Source organism: Photinus pyralis, unplaced genomic scaffold (assembly GCF_008802855.1).
Source record: "Photinus pyralis isolate 1611_PpyrPB1 unplaced genomic scaffold, Ppyr1.3 Ppyr1.4_LG5, whole genome shotgun sequence".
Taxonomy (NCBI): Eukaryota; Metazoa; Arthropoda; class Insecta; order Coleoptera; family Lampyridae; genus Photinus; species Photinus pyralis.
Window position 1 is genome coordinate 20,056,856 of NW_022170596.1, and position 14,269 is coordinate 20,071,124.

Sequence of the window (14,269 nt, forward strand, 5' to 3'; positions counted from 1 at the left end):
GGAATCACCCTGTATATACAGAGTGGAACCTCTCAGTACTGTTGACACTTGTTTGTGAACATGGACATGGACATGTTTGGTATGGAACCACCGCATTTTTTTTTCCAGAGGCAATCTTTGGTTTTTACCACAGAAACTGCGTTGCGTATTGCGTTGCAATTTTGTGATGTCACCCAAGTTCCCATTCCCAGTGCTGACTTGATTGGTTGGATTTTGTTTCACTTGATAAATTTTAATTTATGTGCTCATGGCTGCAATTGCTAAAACTGAGGGGGTTGAACCCAAACCGGAAGTAAAAATAGACACATTCGTTAATGAAAATGTTTTTCTTGCCCATGATGGTTCCTCAACAATAAAACAAGAACTTGGCCAGATTACAAGCAGTGCAGTTTGTAGTAATGAAGCAGTGAAAAGGGAATTTAAAAACGAAGTGCAGCAAGAAAGTGAGTTTGTTGAAGGCATCTCCCAGAAACATTCTGAAGAGTTACTACGATCTAAAGGACAAGTTTTTGGATGTGAACACTGTAGTTATGCAACTAATTGTAAATCTAACTTTGAAAAACATTTATTAACACACGAGACTTCCACAGATTTAAAAACTTCAAAGGATTTCCATTGTGTACAGTGTGATTTTGCAACCATTTATAAATATAATTTGAAAATGCATCTGTTGACACACAAGACTTCCAAAGATTTTAATTGTGCTCAGTGTGATTTTGCAACAAATTATAAGTTTAATTTGAAAATACATCTGTTGACACACAAGACTTTCAAGGATTTAAAATGTACACAGTGTGATTACTCAACACATCGTAAAAACAATTTTAAAATGCATTTGTTAACACATCAGACTTTCAAAAACTTCCAGTGTGCCGAGTGTGATTTTGCAACTATTTATAAAGCCAGTTTACATACACATCTGCTTACGCACAAGATATCCAAGGATTTAAAATGTACTCTGTGTGAATATGCAACCAATAACAAACACAATTTGAGAAAGCACATTATGGAAAGGCACAAGAGTACTAAAGATTTTAAATGTGTCCATTGTAATTTTGCAACAAATATTAGGTCCAATTTGAAAAAACATTTGTTAACGCACAAAACTTCTGATCAGTGTAATCCCGCAACTAATTATTATAAACTATATTCCAAATCGGATCTTTTGACGCACATCAAGGATTTCAAATGTGGTCAGTGTGATTATGCAACCAATTATAAACCCAATTTTAAAACGCACCTATTAACACACCAGACTGGCAAGACTTTTCAATGTGTTCAGTGTGAATTTGCAACGAAGTATAAAGCCAGTTTACAAACTCATCTGTTGACTCATAAGGCTTCCAAAGATTTAAAATGTGCTCTGTGTGATTACGCAACCAATTTCAAATACACTTTGAAAAAACATATTATGCAGAAACATACCCCTACTAAAGATTTAAAATGTGCACATTGTGATTTCGAAACCAATATTAAATCCCACATGACAAAACATATGTCCACGCATAAAAGTTGAGGATTAAATTTGCGATCTGTGCGCCGATTTTGAAACCAATTGCTTGTACCTTTTGGAAAATACATCTTTAGACAAGACGTACAATGATGTATATATTGTGTGATTTCACAAAAAATCTCAATTATGCGTTTAAACAACATGTAATGCAGTGGTAGAACTCGAGTGTAGGCAAATTGAATTCTGTGCGTGTTAGTGACATGTTATAGAGTACATAATATGCAAGGTTTGTAAGTGAAGAAACAGAATTAAGAACTGATAATTGAACATCTTAGTCCAAGGTTTACATTCCTGCAGAATTAGACCCTCTTCACTGTTAGGTTCAGATTTGATACAGGTGCTAAATGGTTTATACGAATACGAAATGTTTATTATGTAAGAGTAATTTGAGGATTACACACATTCGTCATACACAATACAAACATCAGAAAATAATAATAAGTAATTAATTGCACTTTCTGGAATTAAGGAGTTGGCCTAGCAAAGAATTCATCTAAGTTATATTATGAGTTCTCCACAAGGTATCTCCTCAATGCCCAAGTGTTTGATGATCTTTGGAAGGTAATTGTAAATTTTAATGAGCATGCATAGGCGGCGCTGCCATCATTTAAGACCTTCATCACCATTTACAAAGTAGCTTTCAAAGATCTGTAAATATATGCAAAAAATCGGAAATTTTTTTAGTAAAGAAATGATACACACTATAACAAACTGTAGGAATCAAATGTAAGTACATAACTTCAATAAAATGTACAGTTCATGTGGAAGTATAGATTATCATTATCAGTGTAATGTTCTGCTGTATGTATTGACTAACCATTTAAACAGTGGAAAAAGTACCTAATAGCATTGTTTATTAATTTATAAACAATGCTAATAGGTAGTTTCACTCTTCCACTGTATCTGTTTCTTTTTCATCTCGTGCTCATTGCCGGACGGGGTCTAAGTAATACTTTAACTTAAATGCGGCTTATTAAAAGATTAATTGCAATATTCCTGCACCAATTCCACGAAATTGTTGGACCTGTGAAATATGAAATGCAGTAACAAACCAAACCGACTTGGTTGCATAAATTTATGCAATTTATGTTATTGTAAGGTAAATTTAATTACATGAATTATGTATGTGGACAATTAATTATTGAAGTTCATAGGAACTACCACTAACATCGAGAAACTACATTAAAAAGACCCTTAAATAGATGAATTTATATCAGTTAATATCACATATTGTATTCACACGTAAATTTATTACACAAGCGCGAATTTCACTATTTATTCAGCATTGACGTTTAACAAAAACTATGACACTTTTCCTTCCACCAAAATTGAAGTGAATTGTGTCGAAATCATACAAAATAAGCACAATTCAATTTGCTTATACAGCAAACAAACCTTAAATTCTAGAAGGCATATCATATGTCCCAGAAAGTATGAGTCACATCGCAGACCAACACCTATAATTTTGTCAGTTTACAGGTTTCGTGAAAAAGAACCGAGTCTGTGATTAAAAGTACTGGATGCAACCACCGGCTGTCCTCTGAATGTTCTATGCTGTGGTGCTAAACAGAACAACCTCGAACAAAACAAATTGGACCTTTGTAAATTCTGAAAGTTTTATGACTAATTTGTAATGTTTTCAGTAATTGTACTGATAGTTTTGTGCACTAACAGATGTTTTCTCAAAGTAGATTTGGCTTTAGTTGTGTAGTCGCACCAAGCACAGTTTAAAAAATTGTTCGTCTTATGTCTTACAAGATGTGATTTTAAACTGGATTTATGTTTGGTAGCGAAATCACACTGAGCACATTTGAAATCCTTGGCAGTCTTGTGTGTTAACAGATGTGTTTTAAAACAGTAGTTATTATTGCTTGAATAATCACACTGAGTACACTTCAAATTCTTGGTAGTGTTGTGTGTTAACGCGTGCGCTTTAAAACTGGCTTTATAATTGGTTGCAAAATCACACTGGGTACATATTAAATCCTTTGTGGTCTTGTGTGTTAACAGATGCACTTTCAAATGGGACTTATTATTGGTTGTGTAATTACACTGTGCACATTTAAAATTCTTGGTATTCTTGAAAGGGTTAGTGTCTTTATGTATTAAAACATGTGTTCTCAAATTTGATTTGTCATTGGTGGCATAAACACATTCGGCACATTTCAATTCCTTGGTAGTCTTGTGTATCAACGAATGTGCTTTTAGATGCGCTTTGTTATTGGTTACATAATCACACAAGGCACACTTAAAAGCCTTAGTAGTAACGTGGGTTTTCAGATGTCCTTTAAAAGTACACTTAACATTGGTAATGAAATCACACTGAGCACATTTTAAATCCTTGGTTGTCTTGTGTGCTAGGAGATGCATTTTAAAACTATATTTATAATTGGTTGCGAAATTACACTGAGTACACTTTAAATCTTTAGTAGTTTTGTGTATTAACTGATGAAGTAATAATTTAGATTTACCATTAGTTGTAAAATCACACTGGGCACATTTTAAAACCTTAGCAGTGTTGTGTGTTACCAAATGTGTTCTCAAACTACATTTTTCATGAGCTGCAGAGTCGCAGTGATCACATTTAAAATCTCCTGAATTTTGTTGTCGCTTCTCCTCTGTGGGACCACAGTTGTATTTTACAAAATTATCTGCATGCTGCACTTTATTTTGATTTTCCCAATTATATGTGCTATTAGAATAATCCACACTAATTTCATCACGTTCCTGCTTTATCGATCCGGAAAATTCGTTGCTAATTAAAACTTTCTTATCATCAAGCGTGTGTATTTCTTCTTGTTTTATTTCAATTTCCACACTAGCGGACATCATTACTTACACAATTTTAGAACTACAACAAAGGGCGTTAATTATTGTAACAAAACAACTATGGACTTACCTTCCTCGACAAATATTTCTATTTCACTATTACGTGAAACACAAAAATACTTCGAGCGAAACTTCCAAACATACCCAAGGTAGGAAATAAAATTCAATTCCTGCCCAGTGAGAAATAAACAGAACAAATAAACCGTGGATGTAGCTCAAGTATCGTTAACGGCGAGCGTTCGATTTTTAGTGGCGTGTCGTTTGTTATCCACACGGAGTCACGGACCTCTTATTTTTTAGGAGTTCCGAGAGGAAAAGTTATGACACCAATTCTAACCTAATATTTCGATTTGTTTGCCATTTGTGCGTGATTGCAATGGATGAAAATTTGGACGCCGTTATAATACACACATACACCGCAAATAACAAAATATATACCTACACAAAAATAGATTTTTGAGGTTAAGATTTTGACAACTGATGTTATGGGAAATCTTATCGTATTTTGTCCATAAGGGAAGGCAGAAAATATCTAAATGCGCATGCGTAGTTGTCATAATAAGCCTTTCTCGTATGCGTCCTCTATCTTTAATTCTTGCTTTGAGCAAAGAATACTTAGTTACTCTTTGCTTTGAGGTCAATTTTCGTGTGGCTGCCATATTCTCGGTGCACAAATAAAATTGAATTTGTTTCTCTTTACGATCATTACTATCAATCCGTTTTTAATGTGCTGAAACGTGAGACATAATCGGGAAGATGCGTTCGAAGGGAATACGAAAAATGAAATTTATTACGCACAAGCTTGGTTCTGTAAAGCAAATACAAACTGAAAAGCCAGATAAAAAAGAACTAGCAAGAAGAAAAACCTGGCATAACAGTAACAACCTACTTTTACTCGTACCCTACGAGTAAAAAATAACAGGAGAGAATATAGCGGTGGTGGGAAATAGCATAACATGCGACGGAAGTCGTCAAAATATCACTTCCTTTGCGCTGGTCAGTTATGTCGACTTGACTTATCATAAAACAGAAGAGACGATGTCAGTTTTGTTTTATTACACCACTGCCAATAATGACGCGTTTCTCCCCACTCTTCTCGCACTTTTATCACTTCCTTTTTGTCCATTTCCGTCAAGTCCCCTTTTAATGCAAGGTTCTCTCCTTTTATTTTTTACTCTTAGCTCGTACCTTTGTTTTGAACAAATTACAGGTAAAAACCATATAGGACGGACCATGGTAAAACCTAGTTCAGTGGCGTAGCTAGTAGTTAATTTTTTCCAAAATAAATATTTGAAATAAAATAACCAAGCTATTTTTTAAAAATACATGTAAACATTTATATTTGAAAGTCACACTCAATGAATAGAAAAAATAATATACAGGATGTCTCATTTAAAAAACACTGTGTTTGATTTTTTTGAGTTGTCCGTAACTGGTTTATAGCTTATACTAGACAGTAGTTACTTTCCCACCTTTTCGCTATATTAGGAGGAAATTAAAGAATGCCAACAAATATTTATTTATTCAATAGGAACAGAAAATATACAGAATTGTTTAAATTCGACTAGTACACAAATGTTTAAAAGCAGTGACACACAGACTTGCACTTGGTACTTTAGTGACAACCGCTGCTTCATGTTTTGTGATCTGAAATGCCACTTAGGACTTCAAGTGCACATTACCATTGTGACAATAAACACTATGGTAGCGGAGCACTCAGAAGAACTCTGACCCGCACTTCCGAACCCAAAAACAGTAGAAACAGTAAAGGAAAATAATTCTTGTGTATGTGAAGATATTTTAATCCCTAAATATCTGCCACTGATTGACTTTTATGACGTACTTTAATCTCTCTATAGTGTGGTTTTACAACCATTTCAAATTAAAATTGTTTATCTTTTCACGTTGAAGTGAAAGAATTCGAACAGACATGACACTAACAATTTTACATAAATTTTCTCTATTGTTGAAACATTTTAATTTTTTTAATTTATGTATTCAAACAGAACTTCAGAAAAATATGCATTAACATTAAAAAAATAAATCTGTATGACAAATATTTAGATTATTTCATATATTGAGATTGTTTAAAGACTAGATTGAAATAATAACTGTACAGCTCATTAAGCAAAAAGGATAAAGAGTTGCTTCTGGTAAGTTTTTCCGTCAAAATTAATGTCCCTATTGCTAAATGACACTGTCAAAGTGATTTACCTGGACATACCATCATTCCCTAACCTCTTTTGGTCCTTTTACTAAATGGCATAATAATAATCAAAGCACGTTTGAAATGCCATATAAAAACAATTTCTTAAATATAATAAAATAAATGGAATGTTTATTTACATTAGAAGAGTATAATAAGCTAGTTACACTAACAAAATAGGTAACACAAACATTTATAGAATACCCTTTATGATCACACACAATAAATCACATGTTAAAATTGACCTATGCTAGAATTCTCTGATAAAAAAAATACTGACTAATACGTAGATTCAAAGAACTGGGAAACATTTGGAATGACTCACTTAAAATTCGAAGAAGACTAAAATGAACACCTATTTATATCACATTTTTATATTAATTCCAAAATGACCGACGATCACAATGTTCCTTCAACTGCTAGCTTTTCACTATATTGCTCTCACCTTCCGTAACATTAAATTAGCGGTATGCATTTTATCATCATACTCCTGCGCTTTAATATACAGTAAGACCCCAATTATTACGACTGCAGTACCGATACCACTCAACAACGTTACAGAATTGCCAAACATCAAAACAGATAGCCAAATTAAAAATGCTCTTTTTGTGGTATTGGCAACACTAAAAAACAAACAAACCGAATCACTTTCTTCTTCGGTTTATTAAAAACTCACCTATGCGCCACCGGACTAATGTAGTCCATCAGAACATATGCAGTAATACTTTGAAAGTGAAAGAATATTCCGTTAAGTACAAAGAAGAAAATTAATTTAATTTCTGGTTTTTCCACATGCTGCAGGTCGACCAACATCAAAGACGTGGGAATTTGTACGATAATACTTGCAATACTTGTATAAAATTGCAATTCGGCAGGCCTGAAATAAAAACTGGATAATTTTTTTCTAAACACACATTAGCTAATGTATAAGTGCTTGTTACAAGTGGACTTTAAATTGGAAAGTAGAGCTAAATAAACAAAATCTAACCGTGTCTAACAAAATGTCTTACTACAAAGTGTCAAAGACTGCCAAATCTTCAATTACTAGAAATAACAACATTTTCCAGCAAAAATCCAAGTGCCGTCTGGGGACAAAATGATGCAAAAACAAATGAATCTTTTTCTTCTAAAAATAAAACTGCCACAGACCTATAAGCCTATAACAAATCTGTGCTCACAATGAAAAATGTAAAAATCAAATTTCCGCAATGAATGTTTTCTTCCAAATACACCAATGAATATATAATGTATATTGTTGTTTGAAGACTATTCTGAAATACTAATAATATTGGTTTTGCATTAAACAATGCCGCGTGCGAGATAGGCAATGCAGGTGGTTATCAGTTCGGACGACGGTGCGGAATTTCGAGTGCCGCGGAGAACACGCCGTTGGATTATTGATTATTAGTGGAAGTGGTTTTCCCTTAACTACGCAGAACAAAGAAAAAAGGAGTCTCGGATTATTTTGAAAGAGAACGTAAAGTCTGGGACGCTAATTTGCACCGGTGGTCTAGTCGGATATGGGAATCAATTAATTATATGTCAGTTTGAATCCCAATTCGGAATCTAGGTAGAAATTTATTTTTCTGTGTCAAGATTTTTCGCATTTCTGTTTCTCATAAAGTCATTTCCAGTTCAAAATTTGAGTAGCCATTTCATTCGAGTTTATGGAATTTGTTTGCGGCCGACTCTTATAAGTGTTACAAGTCAATGTTAGTTTTTTGTTGTGTCAGAGCCAAGTCCTGCACTAAAAAATTTTAAAAAAAGAAACTAAATTCTGTAATTTGAGATATGTTCCCCAAGGAGAATGAATCGGCCAGTCAGCGACAGGTGGATTCGGAAGAAACTGGAACTGCCAAGCCCAAAAATGTGTGCTATGGATGTGGCATACACCAGGGGGTAGTCCGTGTTAAATGTGGCACGTGCAAATCTTAATTAATCAGATACAATAATTTTAGATTACATCCCAACCTTTTTCTATTTCTTTTGTTGTCTCTATCTTTTCTTCATCTGTATAACTCATTTTATGGATGGAATGGAATAAAATAATTTTGACAGCAGAAATTACTAATTATTAATGGGACTTTCAAATCATTTGTTTTGTCATGATAACTATGATTTGGTAAAACAATTTGATGATAATTATTATAAACGCAAATATTTCAAAAAAGGCTACCGCAAATTTCACTAGAAATTTAAAAATACTAGATGCATTTGAAATCGGAAAAAAATTTTGAAAAATATACAAGGCGAACCATTATTAAAAAACAGAGAAAAAATGTCAATGTTAAAAAACCAAAACATTTTTTTATAATTTTGGCAGTGTACCGTGTGTCCTATTTTGATTGACACTACGGTGCATCTCAGCTGTTTTTAATGATCCAGAATTGGGATTTTCGCGATCCTGTACCACTTTTTTGTGAAACTTTTAATGTCGCAAATAGAATCAATCTAGCTATGTACGTTGCTGAGATACAGGGTGAAAAAGTGAAAAGTTTGACTTTTTGGGATGTTCTCATATTTTACTACCCATGTAAGATAGATTGACACTGCGTATGTTGGACATGTTTACATACTTATAGAATCCAGTGGCAACAAATTGTTAGGACCACCGTTTCTGAGATTTGACCTAATTGCCAATGTTGGTATTTTTTTGAATGTAACACCCTATAATCTTAAGGTCAATGATTTGCATTCGTTTTTTTGATAAACTTTGAAATGATTCTACAGTCAGCCATTTTTATTGATTGGTATCGGCTGCCATGAATAGGTACAATAAAAAAACAAAATCTGCATGAATCCATGGCCAACTTAAAAACCATAAAAAATAAGGTTTCAATGTTTGGTTCATGGCTAAAATTAAAAAAAAATATAGGTTGTGATATACAGTGTGCCGCATTTAAAAAATACCAACATTGGATCAAATCTCAGGAACGGTGGACCAAACAATTTTTTGACTACGCCACACCCCAATAAGTCAAACTTTTCGATTTCATCCTATAGCTCAGCAACAAACCTAGGAAGTGTAGAAATCTTTTGGAGAAACATAACTAAACAATTAAATTCCTTCCCGAATAAATATTATTTGAATAAAAATCCTATAATGAAACAATTCAAGGATTAAGAATTACTCTTATTTTAGGACTATATTTTACACATACAAACCGAGCTACAGAATCGAAAGATACTTACCCACCAGGCCCAGAAAATTGTATTAACAAGTTAAACATAAACCGATTCAGTACTTACGTATACTTGAATTTATCTCCCGAAATTAACATCTTCGAGTAAACGTTCTGTAAACATTCGGTAAGGTTAGTCGCCATCGCCGCTATAAACCCTCGTATTTCGAAGCTAATTTCGTTCGCCGAACAAAGGGCTAAACCTGACATGACCGGCAACAGACTTAAATTAACAAACCAACCGGTCTGCTCGCCTGTTAAGAGTGAAAATGAGACATAGGTAACGGGTGAATTGACTTACCTAATAAGCATCTCGATATTATAACTGTAAACAGGGGTGCCGAACTCTTAATAGTTTCGGTAAAGCTAACTGCTACATAATTTAAAGCGATTAATCCTAATACTACCGTCAGAAACCTGTAAACAATTCATACATTTGGCATCCCGTTATAAGTGTATTTACCTAGTGCACCCGACTAAAACCATGTGTCGATAAAATCCAGGGGGACGATGAAACCTCTGCGTCGGTTTGTACATTCCGCATGGAAAGTACATTTGTATAAATCCACAGGTTGCGGTCATTAACATTTGACAAGCACCTAAATCGTATATTACCACATGTAACTTGGTTACGCTTCCTTACCTAACATTGTTGGATTCCCATTTAGATAAGTTAAAATATATTTGTTTAAAAAAAGCGTACACCCGCTAAAGATGTACCACAACAGTAAGAAAACGATTGCACGAATGTTTCGAAGCCCAGTTTTGCTGCTTGTTGGTACCTGCTCATTATCTTTCTTCGTTGGAGGGACTTCATTTTGGGTATTTGAAGAAACTTGCGTATAAGAATTGTTTAACATTCTATTCTATTTGCGACACTTAGATTTAAAATTTAAATGCAGGATACCGCACAATCTCATACTTTTGTGCCACGAATTTCCTGATCTTGTTCAAAGATAACCTCAAATGTATAAAATACGTAAACAAACATTGCACAGTGACAACTACAAAAACAAGACAGGGCCGGATTATGAATGACATGAACACCAGTGAGGATTTCCAATGTTGAAACTGTACCGAATAAATCAATCTATTCAAGGGCTGTTTTAGTTTCCAGTTAGTCAATAGTCTTAGTAATAAAGAGTAAAATTGTATTCTTTCTAATGACATATCAAATATGACCTATGTTGCTAACCAGAAAATTCAAAATGGCGGTCACACTCAAAAACATGTTTTTAACCTTTGATTATATACTACTGGATAGCGCATTCCTTAAAAATAAAATGTATGTTCCAAAAAAAGAGATAGACTTATGTTGTACCAAATCATTTTGCACCTGCTTACGGTATAAACTTCGCGCGGGAATAGTCGGACTGTTGAAACCGTTACATCTTTTTTGGAAGTAAACATTTAGCTTCATGTTAATTGCATATTATGCACTATTCTCTTTACAAACATAAAAACAACGCAGAACTATCACGATTAATTAAAGGTAAAACAGCAAATAAACAAGCAAAGCAAAGAATCAGCTATGGTTATACGGACAACGCCATTAGTTTCCGGTTTATTAACGCCTGACATGCGCAATTCAAATTGGTACAAACTTCTCCTTGTATCTCATTTCTTTTCACTGAAAAATTATAGCTATCTGGGTTGCACGAATTGGAATACGGGTTGTACTCTTCTATCATTAAGAATGCGCTATCCAGTAGTATATAATCAAAGTTTTTAACTTAGTTTTCTGTGTGGGGGCCATATTCCCGGTGTCAAACAAACTGTTGAGAGGTGCCACCGTGTATATACAACTTACGACGATACATACATGTTTGAGAATTGGCAACTATGCAATTTCTGGGGTGAGAAAAAGCTGCCTGCGCCATCTAAAAAGTACCGACGAGGGTAATTACGTTTGGCATCTTGTCTTGAATGGCGGTGGTGAACGTGTCGCTCCATAAATGTTTGTTGTTATTTTGTGTTTTTTTAATGCAGGTAGTAATCTTTGCATTTCTTTATATCGTATTTATGTTTTGTATGCCGCATTTTATATTTATTGTGTGTTTGCATCTTTGTTTTTGAAATTTACTTGGTTTAACCGCAATGCATAATCACATAATATCCTTGCCAGGGATCTGTGCCCCTGCGTCATCAACGTACGAATCAAGCAACATCTAACTTGTTGATAATGCCATTTCATTACCGCGCAATTCAAACAAGGATAGATCATAAATAAAGTGCATTTCACGCGTTCGACGTACGCTATTAATGGATTCAATGCGGTGAAAAGAGAACACCGATGAAAATAAGGTGACTCCTGTTTCTCATGTTTATAAAATTGGATACTCATTTGACTAGCTACGTGATTGTTTTGTTGACCGACATACATAACCTCTCATTTCGTTCATCTGTCACTGCATTTTGTTTGATTCTTTCCATTTCTTGGATATTTACAAATTAGGCGCAGATTAAGATATTTTGCCGACCATTAATTGCGCTTTACAAATTCGTCAGATAATTCACAGCATAACAAAACTTCGTAATGTCAATAAGTTTTTTAGCGCCGCTGCCGCCATCTCTGAGCATACATTATCATTCAAGGATATTATACATATAATTATTACGGACATAATTTGACTAGCTTTTTTCATATTATACCATAAAATATAAATGATGACGCAGGGGCACAGATCCCTGGCAAGGATAGTATGTGATACCGTTATGCTATTGTTTGTAATTGTTTACGTTTTTGGTGTAATGTTTGCTTAATTTATGTTTATTGATATTGATTACTTGGTCTTGTCCCTGAAGTAACATTTATACAGTGGCACCACGCTCAGAAAGTCCCTGACAGGACGTGTCCGAGGGCGCTAGAAATTTAGACCGTACATTCTGATGCAAAATTTAAAAACACTTTAAGGGAATTACATACCTTATCAGATCGTATTCCAAGCTATATGCGTCTTGAAAAAGACGAGTGTGTATAAAACTGGATACGGAAAACGTAAAATAAAGCAAATTCAAGAAGCAAAGTGTAAACTAAAATAACGTGAAGCGCAAACTGTCAAAACGGAATAATTATGACGTGGAATGTATCGCGTCGTTTTGCAGACTTTCTATTGGCCAGCCTGAATTATTTCAAAATTAGTTCGCATATTTTCCGGGGCTTTTCTGAGCATGGTGGGACTGTATAAGTTTTCATTTTATTTTAATATGTGGAAATTACCGATTCGTTTGATGTATGTACTGACTTGTTGTTTGTTACTAACAATTTTCTCCGTGAATGAAGCAGTCACGGGGGCGGTAAAAACTTTAGTCAAAATTGAGTTACGACACCTAATTCTGTGATTGTCTTCGACATTCAACTGTAGGCTCGAAACCCCGAAACCAGGGGCGGGTTATCCATCTTTTCGGAGCGGGATTACGCTAAACAAAGCTCTTCAGTTTAGAATCTATGTGCGATAAATGAGTGGCGATTCAATAATTTCCACATATCTTGTTTTTAGTTAAATTTGCCTACAAGGACATGTTGTTTTCAACAAAAGGACTTTATTGCATCAAAGATGAGTCACATCCTGTTTATTCAACCTTTTTTTGAATCCTTGGTACCTGCTTACTTGACCCATAATTCCCCAAACTTGTTTCTAACCACTTTTCAAATCTAAGCGGGATCTTGTTTAGTTTTGGAGGGAATAGTAATTCGGGTGGCCATTTCTAAACGTTGCCGGGTTGACATTATTTCCGTGTTCTTGTAGTTTAGCGTAGAATCTGGGGGTTAAGTACACTACACTGTGTTTAGGTACTTCTTGTTTAGTGAAAATAACAAAATGTTACACCAGATGGATGAATAATTTTTTAAAATACGTTTGTATTTATATGTACCGACGGTGGCCAACGAACTCTAGGCGGCCATTTTATACAGGTACAGGTACAATGATAAAATTTGCTTCATACTATGCTGCTCTAATCTCATCCCTCTTTCTTATCACACTCCCAGGTTCTACGCTAACTTCACACTACAATAATGCGGAAATAAAATCAATCCGGTTAACGTTTAAAAGTAACTAGTGTAGTTACAGTATTCCCATCTCTGTGATTGATGTCTCTTCAAGGCGAATAAAGTGGTAGCTTCCGTACACTAATTTATATAAATTTAACATCCGGTCAAGATCATGCAACCAAAACATAACCATAATTTGAGCAAACATTTACACCAAAAATGAAAACAGTTTCAAACAAAAGTTAACGGCATTTGCCATATATGATTCCGTAATTGAGATTAAATCATGTCAATTTCAAAAGCAAAGAGTGAAAATTATAAAATAAAAATATAAAGTCTTGTATACAGAACAAACAAATATTATTGCCTGCATTAAATAACACAAAAGGCAAGAGGCTAGATAGTCCGCCAGCGGGGTTTCAGCCAAGGCTGCTCTACCAACCCAACCCACTAACTTTTAACAATTTAATACTTGGTTCTAGAAAAATATACGCGGTTCTAGTTTAATTCTTTATATACCTACTCTCATTTCCTTTCCGCCATCT

General features: G+C 34.4%; 2 protein-coding genes across 2 annotated transcripts; both read right to left on the reverse strand.

The window, feature by feature from the left end:
• Nucleotides 1-1,858: 1,858 nt before the first annotated feature.
• LOC116172096 (zinc finger protein 85-like) lies at nucleotides 1,859-4,657 on the reverse strand. Its single transcript, XM_031489231.1, has 2 exons — nucleotides 4,413-4,657; nucleotides 1,859-4,364 (listed from the first exon to the last, which is right to left on the reverse strand). The coding sequence occupies exon 2, from the start codon at nucleotides 4,343-4,345 to the stop codon at nucleotides 3,137-3,139; it is 1,209 nt and encodes a 402-aa protein (XP_031345091.1). The 5' UTR covers nucleotides 4,346-4,364; nucleotides 4,413-4,657; the 3' UTR covers nucleotides 1,859-3,136.
• A 1,188-nt stretch (nucleotides 4,658-5,845) lies between these two features.
• Nucleotides 5,846-10,995, reverse strand: LOC116172101 (solute carrier family 35 member E2A-like). Its single transcript, XM_031489238.1, has 6 exons — nucleotides 10,374-10,995; nucleotides 10,194-10,329; nucleotides 10,032-10,147; nucleotides 9,798-9,984; nucleotides 7,225-7,425; nucleotides 5,846-7,171 (listed from the first exon to the last, which is right to left on the reverse strand). Exons 1-6 carry the CDS (start codon nucleotides 10,588-10,590, stop codon nucleotides 6,979-6,981), a joined length of 1,050 nt encoding a protein of 349 aa, XP_031345098.1. The 5' UTR covers nucleotides 10,591-10,995; the 3' UTR covers nucleotides 5,846-6,978.
• Between the last annotated feature and the right edge of the window lie 3,274 nt (nucleotides 10,996-14,269).